Here is a 15,571-nt window from a genome sequence, read left to right as displayed (position 1 = left end):
GGTCAATTTTAATGGTGCCACACAAAATGCAAACAGGCCATTCAGCTGGATCATTTAATCTTGATACTTCCTAGTACTGAAAGCAATTTTTTATAAGGTGTGGTGACTAACACAGCAAATCACTTGGAACATTTTTCATTGATTTCATTGCCCCACATAAAGATAAATCTAACAAAATCTTCCAAGAACATGTTACCTTGGATACGTTGGGCATGGACACCTGTTTGTTTTTCATTATCATCTCAATCGTGGTGATGCTCACGTTACATTGCAGTTCTAAGTCATCATGAAAGCATTTTATTTGCATGTGTTTTAAATCCATATCAGATTAAAAGTCTGATATAAGTTTTTTCTGAACACTCTTTTGCATCTTATTGAACTTAAACTGTCAAAAACTCTCAAACACAGTCAGTTATGTCTGTGAACGTAAACAGCTGGGAAAGAAATCGCAAGTAGGGCTGGGCGATATATCGCATGACATTGTTAGGCGCATCTCGTCAGTAAAGCCGGTTCCTTGATTAGTAGTAAATCGCCATCACCTGCTTTCAGATGGAGCGGCATTTACTACAAAGAGCCGTAGTTAACTGACAAGCTGAGCCATATCGCATTAATTATCGCATGCGATACGCATTTATATTAATTATTACATTTCCCTGCCTGAATACTACTCTTAGACATAACTATTTCTAACTGTTTTTATAGTATTTATCGATGTTTTAATTTATATATTCTTATGTTTACTGCGTTCATTTGTCTTTAATAATATTTGAACTTTATTAGTTAGGAATTGTTGCTATGGCATCAAAGTACTTAAAGTAATAAATGGGAAGCAAAGTTATTAGTCTCAAAACTTTTCTACTTTCGATATTAAATAAAAAAACGACTGAACGAATGATACACAGATTCATTACTTACATAGATCTCGTTGTGATCGAACCGCTTCTTTAGATTCTCAATGAAGGTGTCTTCTGACAGGGGCTCAAGGAGGACCATATCGCCCACCCCTATCATATTGTCGAGAAGTGATGTCTTCACCTCCATTTTGGACAGCAACCCCTAGAGAGAAATTTAGACAATTATATATATCAGAAAAATGTAGGCCTTGACTTATACGTTACCTCCATTTACCTAGATACATGTCTGTATATAGATTATTTCAAAATACATTAAAAATACAATTTATACTGACAAATGGCTTGAATACAACTCTTCAATGATAAACGTTATAAATTTTTGATAAAAAAATTGTGATATTTTTGTGGATATTATTGTTAACTAAAACCAAAACCATTCATTTCATTTATAATGAAATAAACACAATGTAGGCTAAAAAAAAAAAAAAAAAAAAGTAAAAAAAAAAAAAAACTCATTTCTGTTTAAAGAACTAAAACACACACACTAAAAGCAAAGTTTATAAAAGCAAACATAAAAAAACTTTTGTCTGACAAATTCTGTCTGGTATAAAATTACTTGGTTACACCACTAAATGGTGAAAAGGATAAAACCATGTGAAAACACCATGAATACCAAGACAACATTTCCAAAAAATCTGACATGCATTTTCAATTGAGTTTAAGATTTTATCCACTTTTTGGACACTTATTTTTCACTGACCCATCTAACCCAGCATTCTACGCGTGGTCCTTTCACGGTGCATTAATGCTGGTGTCTGTTCATATTGATAAAACGTCACCATCAGCTTCTTGCACTTCTTAACTAAAATAATTCTGGATTTGCAAAGCAGCACTTGACTGGACTGGCATGTTCAGTTCTGTTCAGGACACTATGGACACAAGATATTCCACCGGGAATTATGTAACAAAAAACCCTTGTCCCAGCTGATGACCCATAGATATTCCCAAGATGTTTGAGGGGTCGAGTCATACATTTTTTTTTACCACTTTCTCACTAAACAAAGTGAACGGCAAAAAAAAAACAAAAAAAAAAAAACTTTATTTAAATGTTTACTTTAAGCAAACCCATCACGTAACATTAAATTGTGATTTCACAGTTAAACAGCTAAACTGCTAGGTGCGCTAATTTTTCCCTTCTCTGGTCACTAATCCAGGTGCCAATCGCATTCAGGGCTTTGATACCAGGCTTTACCGAGCCCCTAAACCCCCATGCACTGTTCAAACAAATGGGCAATGGCAAACTGTAGTGCTCAGCATAAAGCTCCTCCAATAAGAGCCTACGTTTTCACTCCCAGCGAAAAAAACAACAAAGCACCCGCATTGCCAGTCCTAGTCAAACATCAGCAATGAAACAAGTCCCAAATAAAGGGCAGACAGTGTAATGCATTGTGGTTTGTTGATAACATAAACAAGTGTCATTTGAGTGCACTGATAAGCATGACTGAAGTTTAATGTAAATTAAGGATTAAGAGGTGAAAGCCAACAGCAGATCTTGGACTGTTAAACTTGCCAGTATTTAGGGTGGAATTATTCATCAACTTTCAGACTTTGCTGCCCTGGTGTCAGAAATTAAAAAGAGCCTATTAAACTGAAATCAGACTTTGGCTTTTTATCCACTAGTGTACTCATAAACGTTGGCATTACATTTAGCAGATAATGTACAATAGAAAAAAATATTGTGCATCTTGCACATCATACAAAGTTTTGCCCAATCAAATAATCTCTCGAGAAGGAAAATGTCCCTCCCCTAATACGGTTTGCCAGAAACTATATAGTAGCAAATCGTGGATCACAGCTGAAATAAACAACACATAAAAAAAAAAAAAAAAGTCATGAGCACATTGATATGTGCCACTGCCACCTATACTTCCTGTTTGAACATCTATACAGAAATGAAAACTGTGCTCGTCATTTCATCGGTTCTTCAGCTTTTTATTTTTTTTTTATTTTTTAAAGGGACAATAACCTTAAGGTTACTTTTTTTTCAATATAAAATAGTGTGGAGCACATTAATTAAAAAAAAAAAATAGGTATAATTTTTCAAATTCTAAATTATTAACTAACTAAAACAAATAAATACAAAAGTAACTGCACAGCTACATAGGCTAAAGCACAAGACATATATATTTTTTTCCCCCTTAAATAACACTAGCCTAAACATTAGCTAAACAATTAACAAAACTCGCTTTGGAGACTGTAAAAAAATACATATCTGACATATCTTAAAAAATAAAACGCTACATAGAGTTCATGTTATGAATTAAATACACATTGATTTTTATTAAAGCTACTGAAGTTATTCAGTTAAGATCAGGAAGTGATTTTCTCTTTATATCTTGTTTTATTACCATTAAAGGCACAATATATAACTTATGTAATATGTAACTAAAAATAGCAAAAATCACTATATCTATGTTATATATTTTTTTTAGTTGTGTACTTACATTATCCCGACTGTTTCCAACAACTTTCAAACCAGGAGAAATTTGTAATTTAATTCGAAGACACGTCCCGTTTCTTTATTTCCGTTTTGTCGCCGTCAATGGCGTCATATCCGCGTTGTCCCTGGTTTCCACTCATACTGCCATAGCAACCAGAGCTATGAACCAGAGCCCTCTGATAGTAACCAAGGCGACAGACGTGGACCACTGTGTAGTTCGTAATGTCTATCTGCACACTGTTGTTGTTTCGTTCAAACATTATGGACCATGGCAAGCAGACTTTGGATAAAAAAGGAGAACTAAAACGAGAATCAATATCAGCGCGGTGTTTTTGAGATGCCGAGAGCTCCACGTCCGAGACTTCGACCGCTCCTACATGTAGCCTACTTTATTAAACAGGTGATCACATTTACATAAAACTAATCAATGTTATATAGTTCAACAATGATAAAATGTTAGAATATGATCTGTATGTTATTCTAATGTTGATCTAGCTTACTGCTAGTCTCATACAGACAAACTAACACATTAATTTCAACACATTCAAATGCAGTTTAGTGTGATAGTGTAATGTTAGACCAAGTGAAACAGCGCTGCGTTACCTCAAGTTTAATTTGTCTAATAAACTGACCTGTGAGTTGTAATTCTGCACTGCATGTAGTTCGGTAGAATGAAATGTCCATATTCCTTTTATATCCGCGGAACTCGCGTCGCGTGTGGAGCTGACAGCTGTCTCTTAGCAATCCCGAACTGCTTCATATCACAGTCATGATAAAAACATTGATGTATTCAGTCATCCATAAACATTATTAGATCAGTCGGCTTGACGTTGACGACAAGATCCATAATTCTTAGCAAATGTTGCGTCATCAAACTACGCCTTTGTTATTGTAAAGAGGTTAGCGACCCCTAGCGGCGAAAAATTCCATACTGTACGTTTAATGACAAGGTTTATTAGGCTGCGGTCCAAACGCACAGATCTAATACACAGACACGCATCCGAGTAGTCATGCGCTGTTTGACAGGTTTTTAATGCACTTTGGGTGTACGCGCTCAGAAAAGCTTATATCAGAACAGCGTGCACATAAAAAGCCTAACTGGCAAGGCTTTAAAACACATGCAAATAAAGTTTAGTGATTGCGAAGAACTGCAATGTCACATGCATGTAACCCTACCGCTGCGTTGCTACGTGAATTCATGATGTGAATGTATGTCAGTTTGTACAGTATGTTGGGACGCAGGCGCCAGAACTGCAACTGATATAATATGCACTGTAGCAGGATACTACGATATTTCTTCAAAAGCAGATCATGGAGACATTTTAATCGTTCCCAATCTAAAATCGTGATATCGCACACCCCTACTTAGGCCTATATCGTCAACATGTTAAATAAGAGATATATAGATCTAAATAGGGGTGCACGATATATCGGCCGGCGATATAATATCGGCCGATATGGTCATTTTTTTTACACATCGGTATCGTTCCGATGTCAAAAAATGGCCGATGTGAACAGGCCGATATTTGACGTGTGAAGTTGAAGATGAAGTTGACGATGCTGACTCGCGGTCTTAGCAGTAGTGAACTGCCTGAGAGAAATGCACATTTGATACAGATGACATAAGCAGAGAACAGTCTGTTTTCTTTCGTTTTGAATTGTTCTGTTTAAAAATAGATGTTTCAAGCTTTCTATATATGTCTTAGGTCTGTGAGGCAGGTAGGTTTCGGTTCATTTGAGACGCGCTTCAGTTCACGCGCCGTCGCCTGCATGTCCTGATATTTTCTAATATTTACTTCTTATTTATTTTGGATGAAACATTGATCAAAATTAAGATACAATTAATACAAAACGAAATTAAATTTAAAGACAGGCTTTGTGCTTTCTGTTTGAGGTCTCTGTGAAAGTTTTAAAGCTGTCTTTTATGCCGCTTTCGGACGTGCGTAACAGAGAACTGTCCCGTCAGTAACATTGTTAACGCAGTTATTTTTTTTTTTCCCTCTTAATGACACATTTTTGATTGATCGTTTTTTGACTCGTAGATATTTGCATATATTGCATGATATTTGATACCTGTTCGAATTTGATTTTTCTCAAAAGTGACAGCGCGTGTGATTTGTGGATTACTGATAAGCGCGAGTGGAGAAACAGGCGTTTATTTATTCATTCTCAGTGTTGAGAAACGTAGCCTTCATGTGTTACGTTATTGTGTTAATAATAACTAAAGTAGCCTACCTAATTATGTTACATATTTATTTTGTATGAAAACTAGCGCGTTCGTTACTTATGGATTCAAAAGTAGACTACCGTTGTATCAGTGCTGCGCGAGCTCTCTCTCACAAACACCAACCACGGACGCGCGCACACAGAGAGAGAAGATAATTGTAAAATGAAAAATTGACGGGCTAAGTTTAAATTTTGTTATTGCTTGGTTTTTTTTCTATCAAAATGTCAGAAAGCATTTTGTATTATACATCCGTGTTTTTAAAATTCGTTAAATGACGGACGTTTTACTGTTAACACAGCCCATATGTCGGATTCGTCTTATAACCTACTTATTATTTTTAGAATAAGTGCTTCGTTATGCTATTATTGGACTCCTGTCTATTCATTGTCAACTGTTTTCTATAAATATGTTTGTATTGGCTAACATTTATTCAGCTAATGCGTGTCCTGTTTAAAATGTGCAATGTTCAAAGGCAAAGACAGCACGTCACAAATAGAAGCCCTATTCCCTGTGGTATTTAGTATCATATTTGGATATTGGAATAATAAATTAAGTAGCCTATCTTAATTGTAGACAATTTTCCTGTTTTTTTTCTTTTTTTTTCTGTTTTCTAAGGGTTTCTTAATTTTAGACAAGTTGACCAGCACACATTATATGCAATGCAATATAATGCATGTGTGTCGTATGTGTGACATATTTTGCATACAGGTAAAGATGCCCAATATCAGTCATTTCTAAAGTAAAAAAAAAAAAAGTGTTTTGGAAAATAGCTCTTTATTTGATAATCATTCAAATTTGTTTTCTATACAGAGATATCGACATCGGTAAATATCGGTATCGGCCATAACAGCAATTTTAATATCGGTTATCGGTATCGGCCACAATTTTCACATCGGTGCATCCCTAGATCTAAATACAAGAGATATCCTGTTAGATAACAAGAGTATACTACAGATCATACTTTTCTACCACATGCATGCCATTTTTGCCCATATGGTTAATTTCTGCACTCTAAACACTGACAGAGATTATCAAAGTGCTAAAATCATTAAATATTTTTTTTGCTTATGATACATATACTGTATGACCCTCACTGCTAATAAAACCACAGTTATCTCAGCCAGCTACTTAGGATAGAACAATGAAGCTTTTTAGAATTGTTTTTCTGTTTTGCATTATCTTTGCTGTCGAATAATAGTGGGGGAAACCACCTATCTCTATGTCTTGCTCAATATGTGTCTTGGCAACAGCTGTAACCAAGCAGCCGGGGATATAATCAGCTACCTGTGAAAAAGGACAGTGGAAAGGACCACAGACTAAAGGTCAAACAAGACATGGAGAAACCCTGGATGTATCCAGCGGTTCCAGCGTAAAGAGAATAATTCCAGGGCTCGCTCTCCCCACTGCATAGCAACTCCTGGCAAAATCTACAACTCTAACTGAATACCAGCTGCTCTGGAAGGGCAAATTATTGGCCAATAAACATTCTCCTCAGAAAACCAGTGTTTTTATTTCTTTAATCCATGATCATCAGTGCTTCAAATACTTGATGGTAAATATTTGGTTTCACATAGACAGACTTTATAAGAAAACTTGTTTAAGAATGGCATTTATTTTAATATCTTTTGGTTTATTTTATGTTGCCTGTATGCCACATGGCACAAATGGACAATTTATACTGTGGACTTTATACAGGAAGAGCAGAAACACAAGCCAGGAGGAAACCAGGTAATAAACAGGAACCACCAAATATGTGGTATTAAATCTGCCAGTGATGGGGTGCATGGGTATGTCTCTGATCATAACATTTATTTCAATAACACCTTTTCTAGAAGGAAAGATTACAGTAGGGAGAAACATCAGAATGAAAGTCCCATCAAAAGGGGAAACTTGGAAACGGTTGTTCTACTAAAATTTCCAAAAGCGTGGTCCGATCCTCAGCAAGCATGTGAATTAGTGCTGTTAGCCTAGTAGCCCAGATTCCCCCCAATGACATAACTACATTTAAACAGCACTGGAGTACATGGACCATATAATAAATCCTTCAGAATCAATCTACAGATCAAGAGAGGCAGGATTACGTTTTTTTTTCTGACAAGGACAGCACATCATGTGGTATTTATTTTATTTAATCTGCAAAGATTTTGAAAAACTATTTAAAAAAATGTTTTAAAAACACTATTTTAATCGTTTGAGCCAAAGTAAAGAACGAATGGCTGAATGAACGACCGAATGGCTGAATGAACGACCGAATGGCTGAATGAACGAATTATTGATTCTAGGCAACAATGGCTATTTGGTTGAATGCTGGTTCTCCTAAGATATATTGAATATCGTCAAGACGATATTGTGAAAAATATATATTTTCTGCTATGTTGCCCCACCCTGATACAAACTACTTCCCATTTTCACTATTGCAAAGGAACTGCTGCTTTAAACAAATGGACCATGCAGTTTCCATGCAGTGCATCAGGTCAGACATGTTTTTCTGCCCATAATTGGATGCAGTTGATGTGCATTAGCAAATAAAGGCATCATTGTTGAAGCCAGATTTCAGAATCATCGCACAGAGCTTCCCACAACTCTTTATAAATCCATCAGATTAAGCCGCGTAGTATTTTTAGTTACATGACTGCCCTAAAAATGAAGCCACCATGTGCAGCATCAGCATTAGTATTTCACTGGATTGACCGGCTGTCACCTTTCTAAACTGGCCCACACCCAAAACTCTGCAGCTGCCCTACATTTCTAAGTGCAACACCAATAATGTATAATTTAAAATTCCTGGAAGTGAGCCACGTGTGTTTTTCCGTACACGGACAAGGCAGAGCAGAAAGTCCCTTTTTTTTAAAGCTTTCACCTAAAACAACCAGACCTGCATTGAGATCAAACAGACCCTTCATTTACATTTTAGAACACATTTAAGTAAAATAGGATAGGATTCAAGTTAAATAGCTAAATAGGATTCAGCAATTTCAGCTCAGTTTCAAATCAATCCATGCCCTTTCTAAAAGGTAAAAAAAATCTGGAAATGCAGAACCAAAACGTTAACCTGACACTTAGTGATGCCAGTGGAACAAGTTAACAACATAATAGGGTTTAATCGAGTACAGACTGCTGAATAAAGGGCCAGACACATGGCTGGTGATGGCAACTTCAGCTGGGATCCAAATGAAGCGATGGGGCAAAGCCATTGTGGCTATTTGTGAGTATATGCAAGCATGCTCAGTGACCTGAAACACTGCTATGCAAGTCTGCACCGTTTCCAGGGTAAACCCTCGGACTGACTTTCCACAATCCCACGGGAGCCAGTCTTGGCAGTCTAGAATGAATATCTGAATTGCATCTTTGTGACATTTATCATTTAAAATAATAATAATAGTAGTAATAAAACTAACATTTTGTGTGACAAGCTTATTGCTGGTTCATAACTCCAAGTCTTGCTTCAGCAACTAAAATATTATGAATTTCTGCTAAGACACCATAAAAGCTCACTCAAGTCCAAAATAAGCCTATGAAGATAGAAATGCGTTTGAAAGTCTCAATCATAAAGTATCATAAATAGGCTTATATTTAAAAGCATCAGTATCCTATAAATATGCGTACAATATGAGTGCTTTAAAGGCTACTTTTACAATAGTTTCAATTGAGCATCACATGAAAACATGACATTATCATTCTTCGCGACAAATAACTAACTCCTGATACTATGCTTTTCATCCGTGTATCCTCCACTAACTGCGCCCAAAGAGGGATTACTTTGTCCTGTTTTCATGTGAGGAAAATAACCTTAGGAAGTTACTTTCTCCCAGTAACAATTAATCTCTCTACAGAGTAAAATCAGTGCTGTTAGCCATGAGACTGAGATAGTGAAGTGACAGAGGTCATTGGGTCTCATTCACCAAACATGCGTACGCACAAATTTGAGCGTGAAATGTGCGAACAATTTTAAGAACAAATCACGATTCACCAAAAATGCCGTAATAAAATGTATTCTAAATAGAAGCAAAATTATAGGAACAACAAACCACACGCACGCAAAAAGCACTTAATCGCCTGCAAACAGCGGCAAGTTTGACTTTGATGAGAGTGACGAAAGGCTGTAAGGAAAGCGTGTGCAGAAAGCCCTTATATGAAGAAGGTTTGAGCGTGTTTTATGCAAATGACTAACTTCGTGCACGAGGCCGCTCATTTAGAATACTCTAAATTCACTAACATCTGACTGCATTTTCAAAATAGCTCAACTGTGCGGGAAAACCGTGACCCTGGCAACACTTTCCATGAGGCATGTCTGAGACAGTAGAGCCACCTCAAGTCTGTTGCTCTTATTCTCACTGCTGATTCATGAGAAGCTGCTTAACACTAAGCAATATAATTGTTATCTGGTTGAACTTCTCTTTCAGAGTGCCAGTGGCACCAACCAATAGAGAAAAAAAAAACAGACCTAACTTCATTGAAGTATGCAAAACATGGAATATCTTTATATTTTGTGCACAGAAAGTTAGTTCTTCAACTGTTCAAAGAGGAAAAGAGATATGCTACGGTGAAATTTCATACCAATATCCTTTAAAAAAATAAAATAAACCCCACCTGGGTTAAAGGTGTCATAGGAGACGGTGAAGAGCAGGGTTCTTCAAATCTGGCCCCTGAGGAGAGATCCTGCAGAGTTTGGATGTGTCCGAAATTGCATGCTATCGGAGTAGGTAGTACATTTGATTAGGAATGAACTTCATGAACATTAAAAAAGTGCATTCTATATAGTATGAATGAAATTGAGACTAACTAATTTGTCATGCTGGCTTTATCATGTAACAGTCACTCCACTGCCATTCAAAACTTCTCCTCTCACGGGATAGAAAAGAGTCCATCTAATGCGCACTTCAGAATCTCAGCAGAAGTAGTAGGTCATTTACTTTTCGCCAACTGTTTAGGAAATATTCTTTTCACATAATGTTTTTCGGCTATATAGTACGGGAGTAGGAATATTCATAAAGAGGTTAGCACCAACTGCAATTAATGGAAAAGCTAATCAAGTCCTATGTCTGTACTCTGTATATGCCTACTTATCTACGAGTAGGTGAAACACAGCATGTCCGAATTCATATTGATAAAATATTAGGTGAAAAGTACTGTCACTGATTCTCAGTATTTTTCAGAATCTTTTTTCTCCAAAGACAAAACTCTTCAACACAGAGTTAAAAGCTAGCAACCAACTCCAACATGAGTCACAACACAACATTCAAAGCAAAAAGTAACTACTGAAAAAAATGACAAAAGGACCAAAACGATGTACTCAAGTTACAAGGGAAATAACTGCTTATGCCATGAAGCATTGCAAATGATGCCATTGAAACAATGGTAGCCTATCCTATAAATTTATTATAAAAAGTCCTTAATTAAAGAATAGCATACAAATTCAGCTAAATTTTGAGAGAGCAGTGAGACTGACTCGGAATAAAAATTAGATTCGAGAATTCTGCAATGTCTTTATTTTATTTACATTAAGTTGTAGTGGGCAATGATTTTGAGTTTGAGTTTACTCATCTATGAAGAGTTCTCAACCAAACATTTACTATCCCTTTCTGTAAAAACTAAATGTAGAGACCTCGATAACAAGGGCCATTCCATTAGAGAAAGTGACTCTACTGTATGAAGCTTGAGAGACCTAACCCTCTTGAAAAGTCAACACTCTCTTCAGTCTTTCACATCTGTTGATTGTGGTTTGCAAAGCACCTTTCCAGAGAATAGCGATGTATTTGTAGGCGTCCAGTGGGTGGAATAATGCATAAGCTCCAAGTGAGGTGAGAGTAAGGTGCAAAGAAATTGCATTACATGCAGTACTTATCATTTCTACAAAGTTTAATGCTAGAGAAAAGACTCTATGTGAACTCCTTGATTTATGACATATAAATCAAATTTAGAGAAATACCTGCTGCACTTTCACTAATCACAAGTCAACATTGAGGGAATTACACAAAGTTATAAAAAAACTACAGTCAGCCAGAACATAAAGCCAACGGTTTCCAGTTACACTGATTAAATACATTACACCAAACCCAATATGAGCAGTTTCTTGGCACTAACTGTTGGCCATGAGTGGTTTCCATAGACCATAAACTCAATTCACAGAGAGTGTATGTTATGCAGGCAGCAATATGGGGATCTAACATGACAGGTGACCATTTAATTTTACAATAACAAATATGTTTTTACTTTTTGTGTGCTTCACATAAAGAAAAAAAAACCCTTCTCTTTCTCCATTTGATCATCTATCCCATCAATCCTTAAAATAGCACTAACAATTACTCTAATAAGGAAGTTTCCACAGTACTAGGCTACTTATTAATGAATCAAACCAATAAAATCAAAATAGCTTTTAGTGTTAAAGTGCAAATCAAGTTAGATCAAAGGGAAAATAAATCACAATTATGTAAGTCTAATGGCTTTAATATCTCAGAAACATAGAAGTAATAGAAAGAAAAAAAAATAAGAAAACAGGGTAAACATTTTCTGAAGGAAAGGCAAGTGCCTGTTACTCACTGCCACAACGCTAAGATGTTCCGTGGTTTCCAGGGTGTTGCTATGCAGTTGCTAAGATGTTCTGTGTTGCTATATGGTTACTTTGCTCTAGATGGTTGCCAAGATATTGCTATGCAGAACACCTTAGCATGTTGGTATATGGTTGTTAAAGTGCTCTGAGTAGTTGTTGCTTGGTTGTTCTGATTGGGTTTTAGACCATTACCATATGGTTAAAATATTCAGTGTGATTGCCAGGGTGTTGCTATGCAGTTACTATGGTGTTCGGAGTGTTTTTAGCATGTTGCTATACAGTTGATAGGGTGTTCTGAGTGGTTGTTAGGTGATTTGAATTTTAGAGTATTGCTGATTACTACAGTCTAGATTGTTTCTAGGGCATTGCTATGTGGTTCTGAGTGCTTTTAGCATGTTGTTATGATTGCTATGGGTGTTCTTGGTGGTTGCCAAGGAGTTGCTATGTGGTTTCTGTGTCCTGAGTAATTGTTATGTTGATATAGCCTACATTTTCTAAGGTGTTCTGGGTATTTGCTTAGTGATCCGCCCAACAAGTCTCTACGATATTCTGGTCCAATTGATACAGATCTATGGGATTTTATAGTTTGGTGGGGGAAAAAATCTGACAGAAAAGTAACAACATCCCTTCCCAGTAATTACTTGAGGTAGCCTATCCTGTATCACTCAAGCCCGTAACAAGTCCTGAGAGGAACGAGTTATGTGCTGAAGTTTAATACGTTTTTAGGGGGTTGAACAAACCTTTAATCCAACATTATACGAGTAATAGTAATAGTGATTTTTGTCCTGCCACACACCACTAACAAGTGGGGGACATTGGACAAAAAAGTGGTCTAAGTACACTGGGTTTTGATAGATCCAGCTCAAACTCAGCAGGCTTCAGGCTTCTTTGTCTCTGCCACTTAACTTTAAGACCATTGACGCTCCCAGTGTGTGTGTGAGTGTGTGTGCTGCCATATCGACCATCCATGCAAATACTGTTGCGCTCTTTATGCTTTATCATTTAAAGTCTCAGGTTAACGCGCAGTTGCTTGGCAATTGACCCAAACATTAAACTTTTTTTATTATTATTAATCGAGGCTCTTGTTCCTTCCTCCCTTAACTCCTTCAGATAATGTTTAAGTCTTCAGCTCATTTATCCGGTTTACACTCTGAATAAAACTTAAATCCTGTTTTCTTGAGCATCGATGCTCTGACACGCGGTTATCTGTTTAACTTATGACCACGCATTTTGCAACAATAACTAAAGTAAGTTCACCCTGAAACTGTTCAAATAAAAATTATCACCGCTTGCGTCTCTTTCTTATAAATTTGACTCAATTAATGAATAAGTAAATGTGCTGCGAATATAAGTACAATTAGCAACCCAAAAGATTCATCCGGAATGAAAAAGAAACTTTTAAATGAATGAAAACATAACTTGCCTCAGCTCTTGATTAAAATGTCCCTTTTAATCCACCTTGAAGGCAAAACGATATCCCGCTCTAAATAAATTGGGAAAGATGATTCGCGTGTTGCCTTCCCGGCGCCTGTGTCTGTGTGTGTCCCGTGAGCAGTGTGGGACGCGTCCCTCTCTCGTGCAGTGAAACTGACTGAGACTAGGCTACTGCTGCTCCATGAGCACGGGGAGTGGTAACTGGAGTCCCACTGTGATAATCACCTTATCCCAGAAAAACGCCCATCTCCTCCAACCCCTTTGAATGAACAGCCACAACTTTCGGTAAGCAAAAAAACTAACTGCAACACTGCCATCATGCGTCGTCTTGATGAAATCGCACCACTCACATTGAACCAGAAACTTTTAACACATTCAACACACACTACTACCAGTTAAAATAGTCAGTTAAAAGATTGGGAACACCAACTCATTGTTTATTAGGCTAATATTTTCTCTATTTTAATTTAACAGTAAATAGTAAGCCATTAAATCTATAAAAAAGAACATAATGGAAGAACAAATGGCATTATGCTGCTAACTAGTGACTGTAATGTAAAATACAGTAAATAGAATTTTAAAATGAAAACTAACAAACAAAATGTATGCTAGCTGGACACTTGTTGCTGATGATTTTCAACCATAAAAATAAGTTAATTAGTTAATACGTTTTGTATGCACAAATAATATTGAGTAGAGTTTTGAGTCGGAAAGTTAACTTTCAGTTAAGTGAGTCAGTTCAGTAACCGAATAATTCATGAAAGTTTTTATTCACCAAAAAGGGTAGGCTTATAGGAGTCATATACTGTAGGTGCAGGAAACGCACACTGGTCAAAGTCAATGGATACCCTGGATTTTGAGTCACTAAAACAAATCACATAGGCTATGTGGTTGCTAAGGTGTTCTGGATGGTTGTTAGGGTGTTTGAATGGATGCAAGGGGTTTGCTATGCGGTTGCTAAATTTTCCTTAGAGGTTTATCATTGCCATACAGTTACTTTGTTCTAAATGACGGCGATGACCTGATGTGTGGCTGGCAATAGCATACATATCCAGGCCTCATCTGGGCCAACTATAGTGCATATGGCTCAGTTCTGGCATTGGCAAAGGTCATATGGGCCGTATCTGGCCCACACACATCAAGCCGGTTTTAGTGTGAGTTGTGGTTTGCTGTGTATGGGCCAGATACGGCCCATGTGACCTTTGCCGCTGCCAGAACTGAGCCATATGTGCCATAGTCGGCCCAGATGAGGCCCAGATGAGGCCCGGATATGTATGCTATCTGGGTAGCCTCTTTAATAAGGGTAGGGTTAGTAGTGGAGGTGGGTTAGACACAGGGTGCAATCAACTCCCTAGCTTCCTTGGTAGTGAACCAGTATACCGTCTAGCCATGGTGTACACAAATACGGGCACTGGTAAGGACAGTAAGGACCTTGGCTCACTACACATTGGGACACTGATGGCCCTATTTCCGGTGGCATGACAGCGTCCTCATTGTAGGGATAGAGCCTTGTGAATCTCTGAGGCTTTCCCCTGCTTGTGAAAAGAAAGTCTCAGAGTATCGATTACAGGGCCATCTAGTGGTTAATAAAATGTACAAGAGCTGGTACTATGGATGAAGCTTCACTGGATGAAGCTCTCACCTCATCATTGATGTAATTTTATTCCAACAACGTTTCCCCTCTGATAATATCTTTTATGTATAATATTAATTCATGCAAATAAAAGTCAATATTAGTTAGTGTAATATAATTGCACTGCTTAACTCTGTCGTGGGGGCCCAGTAAGCTAGCAATTGATAGCTTTTTATAACTGAAAGAGTTGTATATGGCATGTATTTGACATACAGTTATTTGTATAGTAATAACATGTTATTTATTCAGCTTGAATAGCAGTATACCGGTATGGCATAATGTAACGTCAAAGAAGTTCCGGGGGAAAAAACACCCATTCACTTTTTTCACAAAGGTGGAAGAAAAATAAGAAGATAACATTTGGTGAGACCTG

At 37.1% G+C, this 15,571-nt stretch overlaps 1 protein-coding gene across 4 annotated transcripts in view; it reads right to left on the bottom strand.

Moving 5' to 3' along the window:
- myo1b (myosin IB) overlaps positions 1 to 13,776 on the bottom strand; it is a 110,120-nt gene extending 96,344 nt beyond the window's left edge. For all 4 annotated transcript variants that reach the window (XM_079881744.1, XM_079881745.1, XM_079881746.1 and 1 more), the window contains exons 1-2: positions 13,555 to 13,776; positions 916 to 1,056 (exon numbers count right to left, since the gene is read on the bottom strand). In XM_079881744.1, the coding sequence (XP_079737870.1) occupies positions 916 to 1,041 (126 nt within the window). In that variant the 5' untranslated portion in view covers positions 1,042 to 1,056; positions 13,555 to 13,776. The remainder of the gene's footprint in view (positions 1 to 915; positions 1,057 to 13,554) is intronic.
- Positions 13,777 to 15,571: the final 1,795 nt, after the last annotated feature.

Source organism: Squalius cephalus (assembly GCF_949319135.1).
Source record: "Squalius cephalus genome assembly, chromosome: 9".
Lineage (NCBI taxonomy): Eukaryota > Metazoa > Chordata > Actinopteri > Cypriniformes > Leuciscidae > Squalius > Squalius cephalus.
This window is presented reverse-complemented; position numbering and strand designations above follow the sequence as displayed.